A 24,488-nucleotide genomic window follows, 5' to 3' on the forward strand; every position below is an offset into this window, starting at 1 on the left:
AATAAAAAAAAATTACTTTGACAAGGACGATATGTGAGTAACGATTCATAGAACATTATACTCAGTTTACAACTGTGTTGTAAATGAAATACATATAGTTGATTTGAGTTAAGAATGCTGTGAATTGTCTGCTGATCTAATCATGCAATGTAACCAATAAATTCGTTAATATAATAGTAAATTATATAAGATATTTAATTAAAGTAGACAGATATTAGCTTTAAAAGTGGCAAAAATTAAGACCAGCGGACAATTCTTAACGCGAATAATGATTCTTAACGTGTGTGAAATATAGTTAAACTGCGTTAAAGGTTGTCTGCGCACGTACATCCAGGCGCGATGTGGAACGTGTATCACTCGTAGTGCTTCGCCTTCCGGTCCATCTCGTCGTCGGAGGTGCGGTTCATGGGGTGGTCGGGGTGTTGTTGCATCTTGGGCACCAGCACCACGTTGCCGTCAGCCGCTTGCTGCAGCGAGTACTGGTTCGAGGACAGTGGTCTGCCTTCAGGATCACGGAGGTTCTGCAAGGACGTGACGGTCCAGTCAATATAAAGTATCGTCATCATTTGAACCGTAGGACATACTGTTGGAAATTGACCTACCCTTACTTTATAATGGAACGATTCTTTTATTAATTTAAGGGAAACATACTGATAATTAAAAGAAAGTAAGGGAATATAACAAAAAAGCCTTATTTTGACAAACGTTATTGAAAAAAGAGCAGTTACAATATATAAATTATGATCATCATTTCAAACAAAGCCCTTGCTGAATATAGGCTTCTACCAGAGATTTCCAATAAGACTGGTCAGAAGTGATCTATTCAGCGTCTTCTGATGTCCTCTGTCGACCTTATTGGTGGACGCCGTACGTCGCTCGTCGGACCCTGGTCTTAACTCCAGAACCTTAAGGCCCCAAGTGGCTTGCCTACTTCCACTTTAATTTGCCACTTTAACTTACTACTAAACCTACTGCGACTTTAACTTGCTACTAAACCTACTGCCACTTCAACTTGCCACTAAACCTGACTATTTCCATATCCATATTAGACATAACATTCGACCGAAACTATTGGAATTCTTTAGGAGAGGTCTATGTCCAGGTGTGGACGTGCTGCTGAGAAAACAGCTGCTGCTATTTATAACATAATAGCGTTTGAAGTTTTTGCAAAAAAAGGGTCATTTCAATGGTAAAGTGCGTATATAGGTATGAATGGTTGGTTAGTAGCATGTAGGGGGAATGGGGCATGTATGTCAAAGTACATAGGTGTACATGAGTACAACTAACCTGGAACACGTGCCGGTAGAGGGCGGCGAAGCGCTCCTTGACGCGTTGCCGCTCCGCAAGGAGGGCGCTGTTGTCGCGTTGCGTGCGGAGTTTGCGGTCGCGTACGGTGCGAACTTCATCCGCCAGCGACGTGATCTGGTCGAGCTTGCGCTTGCGACAGTTCTGAGCAGCAACCTGCAAGCAGACATCACCATTATCCACGAGGTTCTCATGCTCTCTCTTCAACACATTGATTTCCATTTAAAAGTATCCATTTGTGGAATTACAGGTTTAAAATTTCCAATTTTATGTTGCTACAGATAAGGAGATATTTAGAAAATACTCTAACTTTTCCCTGATATACCTCCATGTAACCAGAACATATTTTCTCAATTGATATATCACCAGGAGACATTTTTTTCTGGAGGTAAAATTCCAGAAGTCTTGCAATTAATAAAATTCTTAAAATTCTTCCTGGACGTATATCACGGGAACAGATTGTGGTGATATTAGATGTACCATCAGAAAAGATTCTTTCTGGAGATATTCCACTAGAAGAATATCTCTGGAGATATACGAACAGAAGAGAATATCGAAAGAAGTATATGTCCATAACAGAATTTCTCAAGAGATATAACACCAGGAGAGGTTCGTCCTGAAAGTTTACAAGCAAAAAGTATTCCCACGAGCGGTAAACCACTTTTAGATGATCTCCATCGAAATGAAACACCAGAAAAGATTCTCCCTAGGAATATACCACTAGGAGAGAATGTTACTTTAGGTAGAACCCAATAACAGAATTTCTCTACTAATATACCAGGAGAAGCTCTCTCAGGAGGTATACGACAAGAATTCTTCTGACTTTCTCTCTTTTTTCTGCAGAAATTAGAAGAGAATTTAACCTGAGATATATCAAGATAAAAGGCATTCTTCTCTATAAGTCTACCATCATTGGTTGGTAGCTACCGGGAACCCACCTTATTCTTGCCGCGTCGCCGGATATCCCTGATAAGGGACAGCTGCGCTTCGCTGAGGTCGTGCTTCGAGAGCCGCTCGTTGAATTCATCCATTGGCAGATTTATGATGTCGTGGACCTCCAATGGTATGCCTGTCGGAAGAATTCACCATTCGTTAAAAGTCATGTCAAACTTATAGTAATATGTAATATAATGACTAGATTACCTTTCAACTAAATATTATTGAATAAATCTTATTATAGCATTCAAGAGTTGACTCATGACCGATTTTCGTGAATCTTAGCGCGCATATCGGCCAGGGCGGGAATCGGATAACATCTATTTTTCATCCCCCTAAATGTTAAGGGTGGTCCACCCCTAAATTTTTTTTTAGACAAAAATTTTAGTTTTATTTTTTTAATACACAGCATACAAAAATACATACAACCATAAATTTTCACCCCTCTACGATCAATCCTTATTTTTCATTTGTTAATTAAAAACTTAATTTTTTTTTTGCAAAACAACGTTTGCGGGATTAGCTAGTGTATATATATATATATTTACTGTTGAGTTCAGCAGTATATATATGTAGATCATTATTCCGAGCCGACGGTCGGTTACCACTTGTAATATTCAAATAATTGACGATTCCAAAGAGCTTGTAAATGTCTATTTGAATAGAGATATTTCGAATTTTAATTATAAGGTCATAAAGTCGTTATTTGAGTGTAATGTACAGTGTTGGTATAACTCGCGCTAAATTTCTCACGCATTACATAGTATATTCTTATCTATTTTATTAGATAGTAGATAGTATATTCTTACACAAAGTACAGCCGCGCAGTTAATTGCTATTATTTATTATCTATACTCTCCTATTCCATTAGTATTATGCTCTACCGGAAGCGCTGTGCCGCGCATTAGATACGCCGCGCTGCGAGACGGGAGGGGGGGGGGGATTGGAAAATTTTGATATCGAAGGTGTACCACGACTTGGTCCTCAAATAACCGATAACCGTCAGTAAAAATAAGGTTCAACATCGGCATATTAATAGGCAAATTGACCACGTAACAAATTTAACCTATTTGAGAAAAGCTGGATACACAAAGAAAGCTCGATATGTACCACATGAGCTGAAATAAACTATATCAACTGTATACTTATTTACATTTTTTGATTAAAACGTAATAAAACTAACTCGTATGATGAAATAACTGGTGATGCAAAGTCATATCACCGGGCTTTTTATGTTGGGATTACAATGAAGTTTTTATTCTCATTACATTATTTGGTCTACGATCAATCGTATACTATTAAAAAAATATTCAAAAAATTAAAACAAATATTTATAATACGTACATAATTGATCAAAGCAGAGACTCCATATACTGTTTATATTGACTACTTATTATGTATGTATGTACACATTTTTTAAGACAGACATTACGCTATATGTCTGTCTTAAAAAACGTGTACATACATACATAATGATACCGTATGAATGTAGACATACTATAGCAGTTCAATAGCTTGCACAGCTTAAAACTGGAGGGTTGTAACCACAGATCTCAAATAGAGGGAAAAGAGAAGTAAACGCATATTAAACAGCGAAGTAATCATCACCGTGGATATTGGTGCTTGGTTGGGAGGTAACAATCTATCCGCTGTTGTAAACAAGATGCTTTCACTAGTTCCAGTTTTTACAGAATTCTTTAGGTAATGCGTAATATCAAAACGAGGCCTGAAAAAATTACTAGCTGCGTTTTTTAAAGGTTCCAAAACTTGCATTAAATCATCGAACAAAACGGCACGTATATAGTTAAACGTATTTAAATTTTGATAAAACTTTTCTCGAGTTTTTTTTTCTCAATTTATACTTTCGCGATCAGTCTAAAGATAAAAAAATATTATTACGTTAGGTACGTTTAAGACACGAGGTATTTATATAGGAATAGTTCCTCGGACACTCACCTAGTGCCTTGGCGCGTTTCTCGTCGCGAGTGAGATGCTGAGAGCCTCCCGACCCGCCGTCCGACGTGCTGCCGTCCGTCAGTCGCCGCACTGCAAACACGCTTTATTACCCGACTGTACCAAATGAACATACCATCTGACTGTACTACGACTGTACACTATAGGCCGTTCGCGTTAAAAATGCTTTATCATTGTCCATCGAACTAACTACTACCATTTTTTTTAACGGTCTTAAAACATCGGTTCTACATATATTACATTTTGTTTTAGTCCTTATCTCTGAGCCTCCTCAGCAATATCGTAGTCGTTCAATGAGCCATAGAGAGGGAAATCTCTAGACGAACGAAAGAAACAGACATAACCCAGAGTGACAATTTGAAGTATCAAGGGGAAGGTAATATGGCAAACAGAAAGGATAGCTAGTACTTCAAATTAAGTTTCAATAGAGACTTTGGATCGACAAGCATAACATAGGACATTCACTTATAAAACGGTTAGACGAGCTTGTTCGTCGAAAGGGTCTGTTTATACGCCCCTTTCAACTGGTTTTAATAAATTATTTTATGAGAGATCTAAATGACCAAAGGACTTCCTTTGACTGAAATTGTGATGCCAAAGAGTGTATCAATCACATGTACGTGTCATTTACGAAAAAAACATGCAACATAGCAGCTGAGGTCTAGACGGAGACTGGAGACTAGCAATAATATATATATACATATATACTGTTTTGAGAAATAATATATAACACATATGTGTATGTAATTCTATTAATGAAAGAGAAGGGAGAGGGGAGCTAAACATGATTATAGTTTTAAATTTAATATGTGATCTGCTTCCTGTAACGTAATGAACATTGTAAATTATATATATATCATATTGATAAAAAAATTTAAAATAAAGAAATACGTTCTTATAACAGAGAAAGAGAGACAATTAGAGAAAGACAATGAAATTGAAGAAGAAGGAGAAAGCTATTCCTTTGCGAAACAAATGTTTGTCAATATTTCTATACATATGGACGTATAATTTGTTTTCTTGTGCAGTTTACCGTGCCACGCAGTGTTGAAGTAGACAAGTCGAGTAATAAATATAAATCAACTGAAAAATTTGATTCAGGCTCATTTTTAAGTTAAGACTAAATTTAATTAAATTTATCTCATCCATAACTAAAGAACAGATAAAACAAGACTTTCGTGTGTTAGTATATGTAAATTAAAAACGTGATACGATCGCTTTATAATATCGTATTAATGAACAAACAATTTTGACATATACGTATATAGATTGATATTTTTCGACGCATCGATACGTAAGAATACTTTTAAAAATGCCTTCTTAGTGAGCGCGCGATATTCAATCGACCACAACATAGTGACTGAGAAATCCGCACAGTCAACTATTGTTAACGACCACGCCCATGTAATGTTTATAATTTTTTATAAATAATCGTATTTTAAAACATGAATCTGCCAAAATACTCTATATATACCATTTTCAGTCAATTTCTTATTTAATTTTTCTCCATAATTATAAATTATATACACCAATACCTCAATTTGAGTCGTGGTTACGTTCCAAAAAAACACGACGCAAAGTGAATTAAGATTTTCTATAGCAAACCATGCAAAGATCGAAGATAGGTTCCAGAGTTAGAAAAATACTACTTTTTAAAAAGAAAATTTAACAAAGTAAACATTTAAAAAACAAAAATAATATAACTCTGCTAATAAATAAATTACCTTTTTTGTAACCAGAAATAACAAGTAAAATTTTATATAAATTTATTATTCTCTTTAAAAAAAGCACAACACACTACGTAATTGAACCTGAACTCTAAAATTAGCAAAACAAAGTGAACATAAAGCTGTATTAAATTGCGTTGTTATTAGTTAGAAAGGGAATCCCCGAGTTTTGATAGCATGGCGCAATTAGAAACAAAAGTGTTGCCATCTATTAGAAAAAAAAGAAAATTAAAAAAAATTAAAAACTCGAACCCAAAACAACGCAACCTCGAAAATCTAACGACGCACAGTGAAAATTAGTACTAATTAAGCAGCGACGCAACTTCGTAAAAAACGCAAAACTAAACGATGCAAAGCAAGGTATTGGTGTATATAATATTGTCTATGTAACTGATTTGTAATATCTTAACTCCAGAGTGTATACTTTAAAGCAAGAACTTAATCGACCCTCCGTTTGTAAATATGTATTAGCTGTGAAGTCTCCATAAATAATTAAAAAAAATTAAAACATTATCTATGATAATTGCATTGACGTAAAACCCGTCAAAAATACCATAGAGTATAAAAGGCCGTTGGAAAACGCTAGAGGTAGATCGGTCCTTTTGTAAGACGTAATATGAATTAAATATTTATTTGTTTATTCTCGTTACTACATAACGAACCACGAAGATCCGTAAACAGGTGATTAGCAAGTTGTAGTGGCAGTTAAAAGGCCGTGTATCAGAAAGAAAGGAGGTTAAAGTTCCGGAGTACCGACTACGTATCGGCAAGCGAATATGAGGTCTATTACAAGGTAGGTAGAGTATAGATTCAGGATGTCCTGACGGTCTTATTGAAAATCTTTGTAGGAGGCTTGTCTAGTGAAAATCCTATGGCTAAAATGATATATAAGAACTTTTATGACATCCATCTACAAGATGTATTTTTTTGTTAATCTCATTTCTTATAGCTTTATCATTTCTGAATAGATCTCGCAGCGAAGCTCAGAGAAAAGCCTTTTTGTTGTTCTCTGGAAAACTGTGAAACTACTAATTCGGGTGATCTTTGAGAGGATTTTATTGTACCAGAATTTTTATCCATCTAAACCTCCTCGGCTCATGTCAAGGTAGATAGACAACTTCGTTAAGTATGTCGCTAGCAACTGGAAATCTGTAAGGAATGCCTATTTCCATCTGAAGTCTTTCAGCTGAAATAATGATGAAGATTGAATTGTGGGTACTTTGAAATTACCTCGTTTTTCACGCTGTAGATGGCGCTGGTCAGCCGGCGGCGCAGGCGCGCTGTACGTGTGGTTGTGACGCACGCGTTCGCCGGTTCCCAGGTAACGGCCCGGGCTTGCCACGCCGCTCTGGTAGACAAGTAAGCAGGTCAATCACTACCAAGGTAGATTAGGTAATCATTTGGCTTCTAGCATTTACTGCGCAAAAATTATGATAAAAAGGTGGAAAACAAACAAAGGTATTGATTACGGAATTAAAAGTCGTCTATTGGCAGAGATAAAATCGTTCTAGAAGTTTCGATGTAGACCGTTTGTCGATTGGACAATTCATAAAAGTGAACGAACATTCTAGAACTTGATTCGTGAAATATAAAAGCGAGGTGGCCATGGCAGACGAAGAGAGATATTTGAAACGCGACACAAGAACGCGTTTGGAAGCGTTCAACCAATGATTAATAGAAGGACTATTGCGAATGTAAAGTGAAACAGTTGGAGCACTCAAAGGCCGTTTTATAGTACATTGCATCGTATTCAGCCACCAATATAACGTATATATATATGAGTAATTTAAAGTTTTACTGTGTGATTTCCTGTACTTTTAACGAGTTTTTTGAAATGGCAGTGCTGAGAGCGATTATCGAGTGAAGTACCGCGGGGTCCTGAATTAGTACCCATAATTTATGTCATACTATGAAGTAAGTAAGTAAAACAAGGGTTTCCAAGCGACTTGTACCGTCACTAAAATAAAAAGACAAATATTTTGCTGGTGTCGTCACTCACCTGTAGCAGTGTATGACTGGAGTGTGCCGTGTTGAGATCCAGGTTGGCTACGTGAGGCGGCGGCACCTGCTGGCGTGCTGCGAAGTCCACTGCGAAACAGAACAGAATATAAGATGAGTAAAATACAGATTAAAATAGTAAAATCCGTGGTAGTTTTACTTTTTTTTTAACGGTAAAACAGGAGGCAAGCATATAATCTAGCACTAATATTTGCATTCTCCATTCGGATTGGGTCGTTATTGACGGCGTCGCTTATGCTCTTCTTCCTCGGCACTCACCGCGCCGCCTGAACTCAAGCGCGATCCATCTATTTCGGTAACGCTACAGAATGAATAGCCTCTAAATCCAAACGTCGCCTTTAAATATAGACGGATCATTTGAAAGCCTTTATATACCCCTAAATATATGCGCAGTTTCTTGGAGAGAAAGAGATGGAGAAGTAATGGGAGAAAAATCGTGCAGCGATCCACACGATGTAGACTTCTCTGTTAAATGTACACGACTAGTTTTTAGTTCACAGCAAGTTTTCTTAACTGTTCAGGGTGTTAGCCTTGCCAAGACAACGGCAAGTTCCGCTAAGTTGGGAATTTTCTGCGTTAAGCTACAGACGTGTTTAATGTGAATACTTAAAAGAATAAGATTATTAAATATTTAATGGAATCAGGCGTTATTTTGCGGAAGTCCATCCTAAGTAAGAAAAGGACTAATATTTAGCCACTTCCGCAACATGCAGTGGTAGTCGTGCAACAAAGTGCACCGCCCGCCAGCCCGCTGATAAATGCGTATGCGGCAAACAATGCGAATCACACAAGCGCCACCGCCAAATTACTCAACACGTGTTTTACCCCTCCACGGGGCATCTTTAGGAGTTATGTTACAGCGATTAGTGCCAAACACAGAGTCGTAAATATATATCAGTTGCTTTCATTCGTCTAAACATTTCTTCATTCCTTTTTTTTTCTTCCTTTGCCTTTATATTTGTATACAAGAGATTTATATATGTGAACAGTGTATGTTCAACACAGAGTTAAAAGATTATTCTTGCATACTATGTATTAAGAAGAATCATGACTCTGCTCGCATATTTCGCCGCTATTTAAGTCTACTACTACTACATTTATTATTTTCGTTGCTTTATTCGCGTATGGCACACTTGTTAGTGTTGTATATTGTGAGGATCATTTATTATTCTTACGATATGACCTTTATTTCTTGAAAATCTTTATCTTACCGCTATGCATGTGCAGGTCATGGTGATAGGTCTGCTCAGGGCACTCGTATTTGACCACCCCCGGGGCGCGGGCCATCGGCTCCAGGGTCGGCGTTGGTTGTTCCTGGAAAGAGTATTAAAGACCTTCATTACTTGATAACATAGGATTGTTAACAGTGATCACATTTATATAAGAATGCCAGAAAAGCTCAATAGAAACTAGAATCAGATTGAGACTTATTGAGGCTATGTGCTAAGTAGACACACACAGCTGAAAAAATAAAGTTTACCTGGAAACATCTCTTGCCGAACATGTGATGCTTCTTTTGTGGCGGATGGGAGGCTCGATCTCTGGGGTATGCGCTATCGTACGGCCGGAACTTGGAGCTGCAAGAAACATACATATATTATCTTCTCTTTGATCTCTCTTGCAAGAAGTACCTAGGCACAGTATTGTTACGGAAAACCGGAACATTTCTAAAGTACAGAGTACAGCCAACGAAGGAGGTTTTACATAATAAAAATCTGAAATAACTGATCCTTTTTTCCAGAAGGCAGAGTTATTTGTATGCCTACAATTGCCTCCAATAACCAAAAAGACTTTCTTACAAGCCTTCTACGGAGAGGTTGCGAAGACCTCATTCCAAAGCATCAGGAATATCTAACGAGGTGATTATAGTAGGCAAGCATATAGCACTGACTTCCATCAAGAGTCCATGCGATCTTGATCAGATTTTATTTGGCAAGTTATTGCCTATGTTTCCAAAAGACCGCGACTACCATGTTGCAATTCGTCTTCAAGTCTAAGATAACACCGAGCGAGCGCATTTTATCTAGAAACTGTATTCTTAGTACACTTTGATCGTGCTAGAATCTTTGTTTTTGTCGGGAGTAATTGAGCCCCTCACTAGGTAGAACAAAGACTTATTCAAAGTGGAGAAAGTGGTCGCTAAATGCGAGCAGCACAACACTAGTAATCGTAGCGATTTTGCGGGCGGCCTATATCTTGCAGTGGGTGTATATCAGCTGACAAGAAGATGATGAATCTGGAATAGAGAATGTTTACTGACCTGTGGAACTCCTGCGCGGAGTCGCTGCCGTCGCACCACTCGCCATCAGATAAAGATGGTACTCTTTCAGATCCCATCGAAGACACTGCACTGTCGGATGCAGAGTCTCGCTCTGAAAGTAATTACAAATCTTCTAATTGTGTTATTTCAAGGTCATGTTTGTATTGTCACCCCTTAAAGAAATCGATAACAAGCTCCTTTTCATACTGTTACATTCTCTTGTTTCTTCTGGGCAATGGTAACGGAGAGTTTAGTTATTTACTTGATCCGACTAGAGTAGGGGAAGTGATCGCTAACATGGTCTTTTACCGCCTTCTTTCAATAAAAATAAGTTATGACTAGTTGATATAACATTATACCATAATAAACTAATTTTTAATAGCTTACATAGTAGTTTATTTTTATTTTTACATATTTATCTACACATGCATAAGAGATTTTTACCAATGTACTGACTTATCACGATATCATTAGAACGATAAGGTTTAGTGAATTGAAAATTAATTACAATATTTATTTCGCTGAGTAATAGTCAGCTAGGAACTGTTTTTACGAAATTCCACTCGCAAGAGTTTCAGAGGGGTTTTTTTTTCAAATGCATATTTTCAAACTATAGCTGTCATATACACAAAACTTTGATAGAATATTTTTTTTGGCATAGTAAATTTTACCGGATTAAGAAAAGTTTATGCCACTCGAAGTGGATTGGAGATAGGTCGTAAAAATATTTTGTAGTAAATTGTTCATTTTGTACTTTGAACAAAATACCACAGGCTAAAAATATATCGTAAACAAAATCCTAATCTAAGATGTGCTGGTATGCGTTGTTACAAGTATAGAGTATCACGAGATGTGTTTAATTCAAAAGGTGTGCTGCTAAACACTTCCGGCTTACGGAAGACCAATGCCCAAAGACTGGGCTGTAATTCCTAAGCGCGCTCCCGTGTTGTTCACACGTACCCGTTTGCTAAAAACCCCCGATTTCGCTTAAAAATTCAGAAAGTGCAGTAAAAATGCTCAAAAATTTTACGTTTTTATATCAAAAGTGCGTTCTTCCCAGGAACGCATTGAACCATCAAAAACCATAATCCGATAATAACGCGATTTTTAGTGCGCATAACAGTTAAATCAGTGTAAAACGCTAAAAACAGAAAAATGCAAACGCTGCGAGATTTTCAGCGAGCATTTGTGTAACCGCGACTGCGGCGAGGCGGGTCTGGACAAGACCTACGATCTGAGACTAAGCTCAGATTTTGAAGGTCAAAACCCAGGGCTCTGCAACAAAAATAAAGAAATTCTAATAAGAAAACCCAATTGGAATCCACATAGAATTCCTCCAAAATACAGAAGAACCGCAAGTTGAAAAGTGCAAAATTTCTTGTGGATGAGGGGTTTGGTGTGTAAAGATCCATCGGCAGGACCACCTTCGGATCCTCTCAGGCCCATAACCTAGGAGTGGGATCCGAATAATCACCAGTACCCCGACTACGAGGTCGCAGAAAGAAAGCACCTGGAGCCAAACTAGGTTCTGGGGCGCATGGAGGAAGCTGCCCGGGAGCCGGGAGCCGCATCGGGTCCTGAGATTACACTAATAGACGCTTAGATATAAACCCCCAAATTTTTATAGGTGGGTAATTGTAGAAAATAGGCTTATACTTTAAGGGGGATATTTTTTGGTGCCCCACTAAGACCTAAATAAAATAGACCGTAAAAAAAACTTACCCACCACAAAGGTCAAATTCGAAATATAATTACGTATACAAAAATTTAGTCAAAATGTTTAAATTATTTTTGGATCCTAAACATCTTCCAACGAGGGTGAGTGTCTATTGACCCGCCTCATAGTAAATAAGATTAGCTATAAGTAGTCATAAGACTTTTAAGTTTTAACAAGTAAGGCCCTTTTGCCCTAGAATTAAGTTGTTTCAAAGCACATATTTGCATAGATATTAAGATTTTACTTTTTAAGAATTGCCCTATTGATTTAGATTAAGGAAAGTGATATTAGGTAAAAAGTAGCCTATTAAATCTAGATATAAGACAAGTACGGTACTTGGAACATAAAAGTACCCTCTTAACAAAATAATTTCCCCGACGGGTATTGATAAAAGTAAAAAGTAACCCAGACAGACATATCCAAAAATATCGAACAAATAAATTTATTTTTAAAAGAGTACGCTAGTACACCCCACCATGATCAGGACTCCCAAGAAGACAACTGAATCGGGCGACGTGAGTCAAGCAGGCGCACGTGGCGCAGGCCCGGGTGAGCTCGTCGCCGATTCGAAGCGTCAAAAAAAGTGTGAGGCAGCAGGAGTCAGGGAAAGGTGGTATACCCAGGACCTACCCCCGGATCTTCGCACTGGAAAGGAGGAAAAGTGAGGCCGCGTACGGTGCCAAAGACGGTGGAGCCTGCGCCAGCGGCTGTGAGGGCTGGAGAATCCCCGAAAGGGGACAAACCTGCCGGCGCGGACCGCGTAAAGGAAGCGCGAACATGCCAACAGAGATTAAAGACCAGGCGCTAAACGCAATTCAAAGGCTCTACGAACTGGTATCGCATGTAGGGATCGAACCCGAGTTCCATCAAAGGGGCCAGCCGCCGAGTTGGCGGGTCAGCTTGGTATGGAATTCTCCTGCCTGAAGCAAGGCGAGGAGGCTGCACAGTCGCAAGATCGGGCACCCTCCATCCCTTAGCGGTAAGAGTAAAAGAGAATTGTATGAAAGCAAGAGAGAATAGTAAGAGTGTTAGATTTTACTGGGTGAAAGCGCACGCGGGGACGGAGGGAAACGAGAGGGCGGACCAATTGGCCAAGGACGCGGCCCTAAAGAGTAAAAGAGAAGACGACCAGCGTACGAGGAATGCTCCATCTCATTTGTCAAGCGGCAGCTTAGGCTGGGAACGCTTGACGAATGAAATAGGAGGTATATGGAAGGAACGACGGCTTCGACAACGAGGAAGTTCTTCCCGGATGCCGTCGCGGCCTATTGCGCGCTCTGCAGCATGGAGGTGGACACGGTCTTGGTCCAGCTGTTCACGGGGCACGGGGGGTTCTCTGAGTACCTCCATAGGTTTAAGCTCAAGGAGGATCCCTCGTGCTTCCGTGAACCGGGTGTAGACCAGACCGAGATCCACCTGGTAGCAGAATCCCCGCATTTGGAAGGCTCCGTGCCGAGTGCCGGTCAGGTGTAAGGATCGAGGAGGCCACAGTCGCCTCCATTATGAAGGACAAGGAACGCAGAGAGTTCTTCCTTAAATTCTGCACGGCAGGAGTAATGATGAATAATGAAAGGCTCCGTTTGCATACATATACAAAACACAGACAAACTCATACATACATACACGGATACTATTCCATTCGGAGCAATCAAGACATTATTTCATGTGTATGTATTTAATATTTGTGTTTATTTTTTTCATAAAATAAATTACTGTTATTGTTGCGTGCAATAAATATGTATTATTATTATAAACGACGTCATTAATCTCTCGAATCCTTCAATTTATATGAAGAATTCTAATAATTATGCAATTATTCAATCAAGTAACAATTTAAAAGGAAAACATCTATGTATTAAAAGGAACACAAATTATTTAAATAAAAAGGACTTTAGAACAATTTCATTTATCCTATAATTGAATATTTTTTTATTCATGAACAGTAAATACAATTCAGTCAGGTGTTCAATGAAGCGGTGACGTTATCAGTGAACATGACGCATTAGTTTCCATTTTGTGATAGATTAGGTGAATCCCCGAGAATGGATGATTAATTATTAGAAAATTATTTTAACATGTGTCACTTTTAACAGACGATCAGATCACACGGCGTTATCTAACACGAACGACTGGTGGTATTAAGCTGTGAAACGCTAATTACAATCATCCTGTATAATCACACTTGCACTCGATTAAAATGCAAGTGATCAGAATTTTGAAAACGTTTTATTACTATAGATTTATTGTTTATATAACCATTGATATTTGAATAAAGAATGTCGTATATTAATTGACAGAAAGTAAACTATACATTGACACTTTTAAGAATTTTACTTCTATTACCAATCCAAGTAAAAGAATTACGAATCGTTAATTTCCAAAAAGTTATAAATCATTTACAAAGAAAACGTATCAAAATAAGTAGTTTTTTTTTATATATGAACATCTTTATTAATAAAGTAGAATTGAAAGGGAAATGATAAGGCATACAAGTAATACATGATACATAATCAAGAATAATGTAAAGGTGTCTTAATTTTCAATAATGGCGCCGAATGTCACTGTGCACATATTTACAATACAGATAACCACACACACACACACACACGCATGCACGCACGCACGCACGCACGCACGCACGCACGCACACACACACACACATGTGTACTTATATAAATATACACACATGTACATAAATATTTATTAGGCCGTTTACATTATGACATTACTTTTGCACCACCTATTATTCTGGATCATTTATACAAATCACTCGTGATTCATGAACCCAGTTGGATAGAAACTAAAATAATTATACACAATGGCATTCTTCAAAAAAAAAAATCAATCCTCACATAGTTCTCGATTTGCTCAAATCTAAATTGAGCAGTGTTAGCTCAGTGGTAAAGGTCTGTGACTTGCGATTATAGATCACGGGTTCGATTCTCGGGATATATAATCTTATATGATTCATACTTTTAATAGAATATGTTCAGCATAGTCGTCTGCGTACCTTAATACCAAACTACCAAACCGCCTGCCAAGTGTGGCGATTATGAGATTTCCCCATAAATATCTTAGATGAAGGTATAACAAGCATATCTTTATTTCAAGTGTTAAACATATGTACATCGTTATTTTTATGATGTTATAAAATAGAAGAGAAGAGAAATGCCTTATGAACTAGGAACATGGCAATGTAATTAAGACATAGGAGTCACTAATTACTTAATTCTTACCTGCCGTCATCGTCATATGGGAGTGATTGTGAGGAGGGACGTGTGGAGGAATGTGAGGCGCGCTGTCCAACATCCTCATTGTGTACATCCCTGAAACAAATATGAAAATCTAATATATATATGTTATATAAAATTCTCGTGTCACGGTGTTCGAACTTGAACTCCGCCTAAACAGCTTGACCGACTTTTACCAAATTTTATATGCGTATTCAGTAGATCTGAGAATCGGCTACTATCTATTTTTCATACCCCTAAGTGACAAGGGTGGTCCACCCCTAAATTATTTTTTTATTTTTTAGACAATTTTTTTGGTTTTTATTTTATTATGATACAGCATACAAAAATACATACAACCTTAAATTTTCACCCCTCTACGATCAACCCTTATTTTTTTTGTTAATTAAAACCCTATTTTTTTTTTGCAAAACAACGTTTGCGGGAACGATGTTTTGCAAAAAAGTTGAAGTTTTAATATAAATACCAGATGCAATAACAAATTTCGTGGACTCTTGCAATGTCAACTTTTACAATAGGATCACAGATAATGTAAACAAAACTGCTATTACTGAATTATAAAAAAATATATTTACCAAACTAAACGACTTCATAGAAGATATCACACTCGGTATATGCACCTGACTCAAGGCTATATCAATGTTTATTAATTAAATATATACTATCATATTCTTATAAACATATATTTCCGATAAGTTTCTTTCGAAAGATGTTCGACTCGACTTGACGTCAATTAGATATGTAGACCAGCGTATATTGAATAAATAATTTAAAAATTGCATAACTTTATTGTTTTTGATTTTATATTTATTACAATTTTTTGATGAAAATTAAATTATAATTTGTTATTGATGATTGACTCATTACACTAAGGTAATCCACAGCTGGACGTAGGCCTCTCCTATTTATTTCCAATACGACCATTTGGAATGTTAATTACGACTGCGACAATAGATGGCGCGAGTAGCAGATTGCCTCGCGCTATCCTTTGATGCAGGTAATCGCATATAAAAGCACCGCTTAGTTGAAACGTCTTCGATCAGGCCACTCCACTGAGCACCCGCTTAAGTAATGAAAGAGGTTGGTGGTCTCTCATTTCAGTAATATAGTAGAACATGGAGGTTTGAGCGAAGGCTCCGTGGGAGTCCTTCAATATCTATATGAGATCTAGGCTAAACCCCTTTGCGCCACGAACCCGCAGAGAAGTCCCTTCGACAGTGTAGTCCAAGTAAAATAAAAATATATAACATACTAAGATACATAATATATTATAGATAATATATAAGGTATTGGAAAAAGAATTAGGGTTTGGAATCAGGGTTTTCTCAATTGCATCCGTTTATTTCATTTCACCACCACGAGGGAAAATGGAATAGAAGAAAAAAATAATGAAAAGAAAATAAAAATCCCTAACCCATAGATCAGTTAGGTGTACGAAAGACCCCTAATAGGGGGGGCTATAAAATTTATATATATATATATATATACATATATATATATATATATATCAAGAATCAATGAGTACCCGACATATGACCACATTACCAGTAAAATCTAACACATACAAGTCAAAAAATGCTCGTCATCATTACAAAAATATTGCTTGTAATGCCTCTAGTAAACTACGAATCGGATATCTCTTTTTTAATTTACGTTATCAAATTTATTTTTGTTTATATCGCGTTGTCTATTTATGTGGTTCTTGCACTTTTTATCATTTGTTAATGAGGTCAGAGGACTGTATAAAAAGTCATTTTAAAAAGATAATTTCACAATGCGATATTACTAGGTGGATCTAGGTGCGCCTTTAAACAATTTCAGGGGAGTTCAAACTTCTAAATTTAAACACCTATCGACTATATAAGAAAGGACCAATATTTAGCCACTTCCGCACATGCAGTGGTTGTCGTGCATGAAAGTGCACCGCCCGCCAGCCCGCTCGTAAATGCGCATGCGACAGACAATGTCAACTACACAACCGCCACCGTAAATTCACTCAACACGTGTTTCACCCCTCCACGGGGCATCTTCAGGAGTTGTTACACCGATTAGTGCTAAACACCGAGTCTCGGTGGACTAGGATGGACTTCCGCAATGTAACGCCTGAATCCATTAAATACCTATCGACTATATTTAAACGAGTAAATTTGCTACATCATTGCCTCCAATACGAACGGTATTCGATAGATAGTACAGTTTCTACATGTAGCAATATTTATGTAACAAACATAAATTGTATTAAAAGAAAAATTTTTAACTATTACGACCCTAAAAACCGTCACAAAACAACTGTTAAATTAGTTCTAAATTTAAACTTAAAATTGACTACATCATAACTGTTTCAATACTTTTATTTTCCTTAACTTTCAGTACAGTCTAACGCACGCAAGTCAAGTATTATTTCAACTTAGTTCATTCTACGAGACACACTCTAGGGTTTTGTTAAGCAGAAGATTTTATTAGGGGAGTTAGATTTGCGACTGTAGGTTGCAGATTCGATTTCGGGGTTACATCTTACATATTTCACATTTTATGCAATTACATAGGATTGCACACTGACATGTTTCCTAAGAACTGGCAACAACCTCTTCTGCATACCATAATCGACTCTGCGATCGCTAAAACTGCCTATGGTGTAACCATCCATAGATATCTTTGGGGGAAGTCTATGCTTTGCAATGTGAGCCTATGGGCGGACATGACGATGAATATAATTTCATTTGTTATGTAAATATAATTAATTTTATTATAATAAGGTTTCAATGTTTATCGTGGCACAATGACGCTTTACTTAGATCTCTTCCTAGAAATTTAGATCAAGAGCATGAGAAGAATGTAAGAAGAATCTAATTTGATGCAAACAGGAATCAAATTGATATCCCCTATAATGGCATCCTTCAAAGTTACAACAGTTCAAACGCGCTTTAATCTTATAAACAACGAACTCGGACAGGTTTTTTATTTTGTGGTCACTTTCGTACTTTTATAAGTTTTTGTTTAATAAACTTTTTAAAAGCAACTGTTGAGTTTCTTTCTGACTCTCAGGAAAACCGCTGGTAACTTACTAACTTACTAATTACACTGACATTAATTCTGTTGAAATTAATGTTTCAAAACGGCATGTAAACGCTTATTTGATATAAGACATTAAAAATTTGAATTTCAAATTTATTGCATGATGATTCAGTAATTACGTTTCATGTAAAACCGTTCAGTTGCCCATAATCAGGATTAATGAGACCGTAAGGAATCTTTGCGTGCGAATTGACTCGGAAAGAGAAAGATGGCAATAGAGCTGTAACAAGGACCACGCAACATTCATATAAACATGATGGCATATTTTTGTTTCTTCATCCACTGACTGACAAAGGCTTCTATAATTAATTTGACCTGTATTCAACTTCGATTATATGTAAACCTTACATGTGGACCTACCACACAGCACTTGCCGGTCTTTGTATTAGCGTATTTTAAAATAGTCATCCTAAGGTAAAACAAAATATCATAAGGTACAAAGGTACCTTATCTTCGTATAAGATAAGTCCGCGAACATTCACCGAGTCATTCCATGAAACGATAACAATGACCGTCGTAAACGAATGTTTACATTTGCTTAATAATAATCATCATGATACTTTATATTCACGGTCTATACAGGTGAAATGATTATAAGCAAAAAAGCTATATATTCTCTGTTGTTTCGATAAAGATAATACTGCTAGCTCTGAGGTTTTTACATCTCGGATATGAGTTCACGGAGCGGAAGGTTCCGTGAACTGTACTACAAACTAAAGCATTTGTGTTTTAGAACCTGCATTTGTTACTTTGATGGAGGTTGAAGCAGTTACGACGAAGCTTGCCTGGTCGTGTCAGTGATGATGTCTGGTGTAGTGCGTGTGGAGTGAGAACTAGAAGGCAGCGTGGACCACTCGGCAATCTAAGGAAGGATACTGATCCAATCTCGGATCTCGTCGGGCGGCCGACGCCGTTTGCGTATCGGACGTTGGAAGAAAAAGCTTTGGAAGTGTGAATGGAGGCTCATTTTCTTACAGTTAATGTATGACATGCCCAACCAAAAATCAATGGCATCGGCAATAAATAAAGTTATGTTAATAGCAAGTAAAACGATTTTATAATTGGATAGTTACAATATTTGTTTACTATCATCTGTCCTTGCAGACTTTGTAGAGCTAGGTCTGTCGCAGTCCAACGAAAATTTACATATTTCAGGGTAATCATGGTATACAATTTCACCATCGTACTAGATGACCTAGACGCTGTCGGTTTTCTTTTCAGCCGACACGCCCACTCAAGATATAGGCCTCCCTCAAAGATCACAATTACCGATTTTGCGCTACCAGCAACCAGCGACTCACGCGACCGTAACTACATTGTCGATCTGAGTAGTGAGGGGACCTTTGGGCATGTACGAACGTTGTACCCTTTACTGCCACTACAGATAAGCAATTCTTCTGTCGATGACCTTGGTTCTTCGAATTTTCTCATTCATCATCTGATTCAATTTAGCAACGAAACTCCAGCATAACTATATTGATCTCTGGGTGACTTTATTTTGTCTCGTCTTAATTATGAATAATTAAAGATTTATGTTTATTGTAATGGTTTTTGACACATTTTGTGAATCGTATATATAGCATCAATGCCTTCAAACACGGAAAAAGTCGAACAATTGACCATGTGAAAAACATGGATTTTCCTAAATGACGCCACGGACATTCAACAATTGCTGCAGTGAATTTATTTATCGAGTTTTGATATAGCAGTCTAGAATGTTTTTTTATTTAAATCTATTGTTGGTCCAGAAATACATTACCGACTATCCCAATGATTGTTATATACGTAATATAAACACCAGAATCTAAAAACATTTTGTGTACCTAAGAGTAAACCATATATCAAAGATATTTGTGTGCTTAGGGTTACTGCACTGAAAATTACGTCGTAGAAGATAGTACATCTTGGTTATTATGTTCATATTCATGTTATTTTAAAACTTATTATTTGTATAACTTCATATTGCCTGTTCTTCTCACGTTATCATCAGAAAAGACGACGTAAATAAGATATATTATCCATCTTGTGGTACTTAAAGACTATAAATTCAAATTTCTTGTGATTGATTTTGCATAGTATGTGTCATTTTACGTGATGATTCATTACCCTCTTTTTATCGTATTATACTAATCTTGACGTAACAGATGTAATATAAACTATTTTGAATAAAGAATTTTAGAATTAAAATTTAAAAAGAATGAAATGGATATCGCACAAAAAAAAATAATCTATGAAATTAGCGATTCATTTAAAATTGAACGAATGACGCAAAAACGTTTTGTGGTTAGCAATATTTTAACACATTTTCCTCGATAACTTCGAGTCCACAAATACCCGATACTGATAAGATAGTGAAATCACAACTTAACATGATTGTGGCAGAAATTTACTTATTTTTCGCATCGCAAACATGATAAAACAAATATGACAGCCGTCACGTACCGTTCGCGCGTTCATAAGCATGACAGCACGTTTTTTTTTTTAAATTCGCAAGTCATCATGACTAAGACATATCACGCATTGAGTAATATCATTTTTAAATACACGAGTTTTTTTTTTTTCACGGAACATGCGTTAAACGTACGCAATGTTCAACCGGTATAATTGTACTACTGTTATAGATAGATATTTTCATTTATATGCAGTTATTTTACGAAATTGTATAATATAGTACACCGGCGTTGTAATTAAAAAGCTTGTAAATTGCTTCAAAAAAACCGTTTAAATTTGTGGGCTCTTCTCAAGCATGCCATAATAGGAGAGTTTGATCTCTGATTTTAATTTCTATCAAATTAGGCTTTCTTGGCATTCTCTCTGGCGTACAAAAGTCACTGTAAATCATCCTACATGCACAATAATATAAAAAGCGAAAAAATTGTGAGCAATTGAGAAATTGTGGTTATTATTTTTGAATGCAATGAAATTTTTGAAATGTATACATAGTACTTAAAATAACATAATTATGGCGTCAAGAACAAAAGTCAACACGAATTATTTTTTATAAGTGAATCTTATCACGATCGCACCTTTTTTATCTGTATCAAAAGTAAATATTTAAAGTAGATATTTTCTGAACACTCACCGTCGTAGTATTTATAATACATGCTGACGTAGTGCGGATGCAGTACCGGGCCCATATACGAAGACATCGGATAAAAAGATGGCGACGGAAACGGATACCGTGCTACCGTCAGATCCATTTTAAATCCGCAATTATCGTCGCGATCCTTTATATTTTTTTTAACGTTTTTATGTTAAATCATAGACCTTTACCAGTGGATATATTTAGTCTGTGGCTTTTTTTGGTAGTCGGACGATTAAAATGATAAATTATGATGTAATCATTACTATCGCGTCCAATGAAAAAGGAGGGTAAAGTTGAGGTTTATCTATGACAAAGATAATTGATAAATCATTTTCATTCGTTCATCGGTATGTTTACAAACATATTCCGCCCAACGCGAGGAGCAGCGGTCGAGCTATATTCCATGCGTCAGCGTTCATTAGAAAATCTCTATCAGCCTACTCAAACATATATATTTATCGCAATCATGGATTCCAGTTTCTAATCCCTGCACAAACAACCACTCGACTTTCCTTTGTCTCTGATATCACGTTATCTCATTCGAAAATAGAATCTAGAGACGTCCTTGGTGAATTTCCGTTACGCACAAACAGCCGTTTCAAATCTCTATATCGAACTCCATTCTGTATTTGAAAGACCATAGACAAAAGTTATATCTTTTAAGCACGGACACGGGGACCTTGGTCAGCGAGTCACATCTAGTTCTCTGTCGTCTCAGGGCGCAGCAGAACCGGCACAGACAAAAGCAGCAATCCGAGTTATGCACCTTTCTTGTCTTCACCATGCGGTTGTTCAGAAAGTATGGCATATGTAGGCTTTTTATTTACAATATCTCAAACCTTCACCCGAACGCGAATTGTAGAAACACTTCTCAATCACTAATGACCACTTCAAAAAGTAAAAAAAGTCCTTTTAATGTCTCACAATTTGACAAAGTTATTACACTTTTGCCTGTATAATTTTCACTTCACTCCAGTTATAAATAGAACTACTTGTAAACAATATTCTGCATTACAAATAGTCTATATACGTACGAAAAAATTCCCATCTTGATGTCATATAAACAACGAAAGTCAAAAACAAAAAACAATTATATATAAACTCCTTTTAAATTTGTTTATTTCTAAACGAAACACTGGTGTTCGAAAAAAAAACACAATTTGACAGTTAACAGTTTGCGCGCGAAACTGAATGTGAACTAATGTAATTGCAACAGGGTGTAATAAAGTCTTTTCTACAGCAAATAGAGCTTATCACGTCTGCCGAGTAAAGATAAATATAATAAACACAGACGAGATGCGCTTGTGATGATTTATTGTCGATTTATATCGGTCGACAGTCGAACCAGTCTCACGGCGGCGTCCATTTTGGCGGCCATTTGTACGCATGCGCGGCGGACAACTAAACACATTCAAAACTCAGGCTGGGTCAAGCGCTTGATAAGATCATCGCGCTGTATTTTCCTCATTATATTTTACATTAGCCGCTACGACTTCGTACTGCGGCAAGTAATAAGACTATTGCTAAGTAATAAAACTAATTTCGCGATTATAACGCGAAACTGGATACATCGGAATTCTCTACGAGATCAATGGGAAGGTCTGTAAACGAACGAAGGTAGCTGAATAATTAAGAATTGGCAAGTTTTGCTATGGCCAAATTTACCAATGATGACTTAGGCATTGAAATGTGGTTCTCTCACTTCAAGGCTTCTTGACAAGCACGTAGTCGCTGAACGAACCTTAGAGAAGGCAATGTTCAAGGTTTCTCTACCAGTTGGAATTAGGAATGAAGAAATCCGTAAACGAATGAAAGTAACCTATTTAGTCCAGGGGATTGGAAGCTGAAATAGCATTGATCAGACCACATAGCGCACAGACCAGATGACCGCTGTGGCATTATTGTTCTGGAATGAAAATCATACACCGGCAAGTAAGGTGTCCACCCAAAAGTTGGTTATACAACCTTGTAGTTATATAACACGATATATTTTGCTTCCATACATCCGTAACCGCCCTGTTTTTTATTTTAATATTCGTACAATATGGAACACCTCTGTATATGGTTGCATGACAAGAAAAGGAGTAATTTTTTTTTGTTTAGCAATTTAGGAAAAAATTCTTTCCTTTTTCTTTCTTCCTTAGCAAAAACACAAAAAAAATAGCTAAATTTGTTTAGTCGTTTTGAACATCATGTCAGTCGTAGGATGTTCACTTCGGAACAAAGACTTACCAGCTTCTTCCGACTGTTTTAAATGTCATCCATCCTTGACACTTGGACATCCACACTGTGGACGGAGGTCAAACGCTGCGTAAACTAGTCCCTGGTCTCCATTTCCAAAACCTTACGGCCTCAACGGTTATTTGTTCCTTCGCAATGTAACCTGAACATTGCCTATAGCTATAATATCATTGGTAAAGCCACATTTTAAATTAGACTCTATGTCATTGGTTTAAGTTTGATTTTTAGCTAATTCAACCACCAGACATATCTTTAAATTGGAATCAGACTGAGTTGAAAATAAATATGGGGTTGTTTATTGAAATAGCTACGTCAAGATAAAATATACTACGCATCAGATATCCACCTGTTTACATATTTACGAGTTTTAATATCATGTACTTTATTTATTACCTTTTAAATGTACGTGTAAACAAAATAATTTCATTTGAATTCTTTTAATATTCTATGTACAATAAAGATTAAATAAATAAATAATCGAAGAGATTATTTGTTATCTATCTATCTATATAAAGTGGGGAAGTACGTTTTTTCATAGATAGTACGTATAAACTTGTAATAAGATCTCTTTGGCTGTACTATTTGTATGGCTGGTTTTGATGACATTAAAATGGTCTTTTTAAATAAAAGAAGCCAAGGTATTAAAATTTTGTTATTATCTGTTTTTTTTTGCTGTCAAAATGAGCGAATTACATGAAGAAATTCGAAATTTTTTTTTAAATGTTACTTAAGAAAAAATGTAATACAAGAAGCAATAATGACGCTTGTGGGACCTAATGCAATGTTAGTTCGTTGTACCGTTTTAAATCTTGTGACTTTTATATAGAAGTGGAACCTCGGTATGGTCGCCAAATTGCGATTAATATTGAATGCCTTTTATATATAAATTAACAACAAC

The 24,488-nt window shown here is 36.8% G+C and overlaps 1 protein-coding gene across 2 annotated transcripts in view; it reads right to left on the reverse strand.

Annotated features, from left to right (window-relative positions):
* LOC137927429 (segmentation protein cap'n'collar-like) overlaps window positions 1-24,488 on the reverse strand; it is an 80,314-nt gene continuing 55,826 nt past the window's right edge. For both annotated transcript variants that reach the window (XM_068771236.1, XM_068771235.1), the window contains exons 8-17: window positions 15,175-15,264; window positions 10,222-10,333; window positions 9,442-9,538; window positions 9,173-9,275; window positions 7,942-8,030; window positions 7,173-7,290; window positions 4,198-4,287; window positions 2,244-2,374; window positions 1,288-1,461; window positions 1-521 (exon numbers count right to left, since the gene is read on the reverse strand). In XM_068771236.1, coding sequence (XP_068627337.1) covers window positions 354-521; window positions 1,288-1,461; window positions 2,244-2,374; window positions 4,198-4,287; window positions 7,173-7,290; window positions 7,942-8,030; window positions 9,173-9,275; window positions 9,442-9,538; window positions 10,222-10,333; window positions 15,175-15,264 — 1,172 coding nt within the window. In that variant the 3' untranslated portion in view covers window positions 1-353. The remainder of the gene's footprint in view (window positions 522-1,287; window positions 1,462-2,243; window positions 2,375-4,197; window positions 4,288-7,172; window positions 7,291-7,941; window positions 8,031-9,172; window positions 9,276-9,441; window positions 9,539-10,221; window positions 10,334-15,174; window positions 15,265-24,488) is intronic.

This window comes from Battus philenor, unplaced genomic scaffold, assembly GCF_028537555.1.
Source record: "Battus philenor isolate CCGP_79_NKW_IND1 unplaced genomic scaffold, ilBatPhil1.0.hap1 SCAF_30, whole genome shotgun sequence".
In the NCBI taxonomy this organism is placed as follows: domain Eukaryota; kingdom Metazoa; phylum Arthropoda; class Insecta; order Lepidoptera; family Papilionidae; genus Battus; species Battus philenor.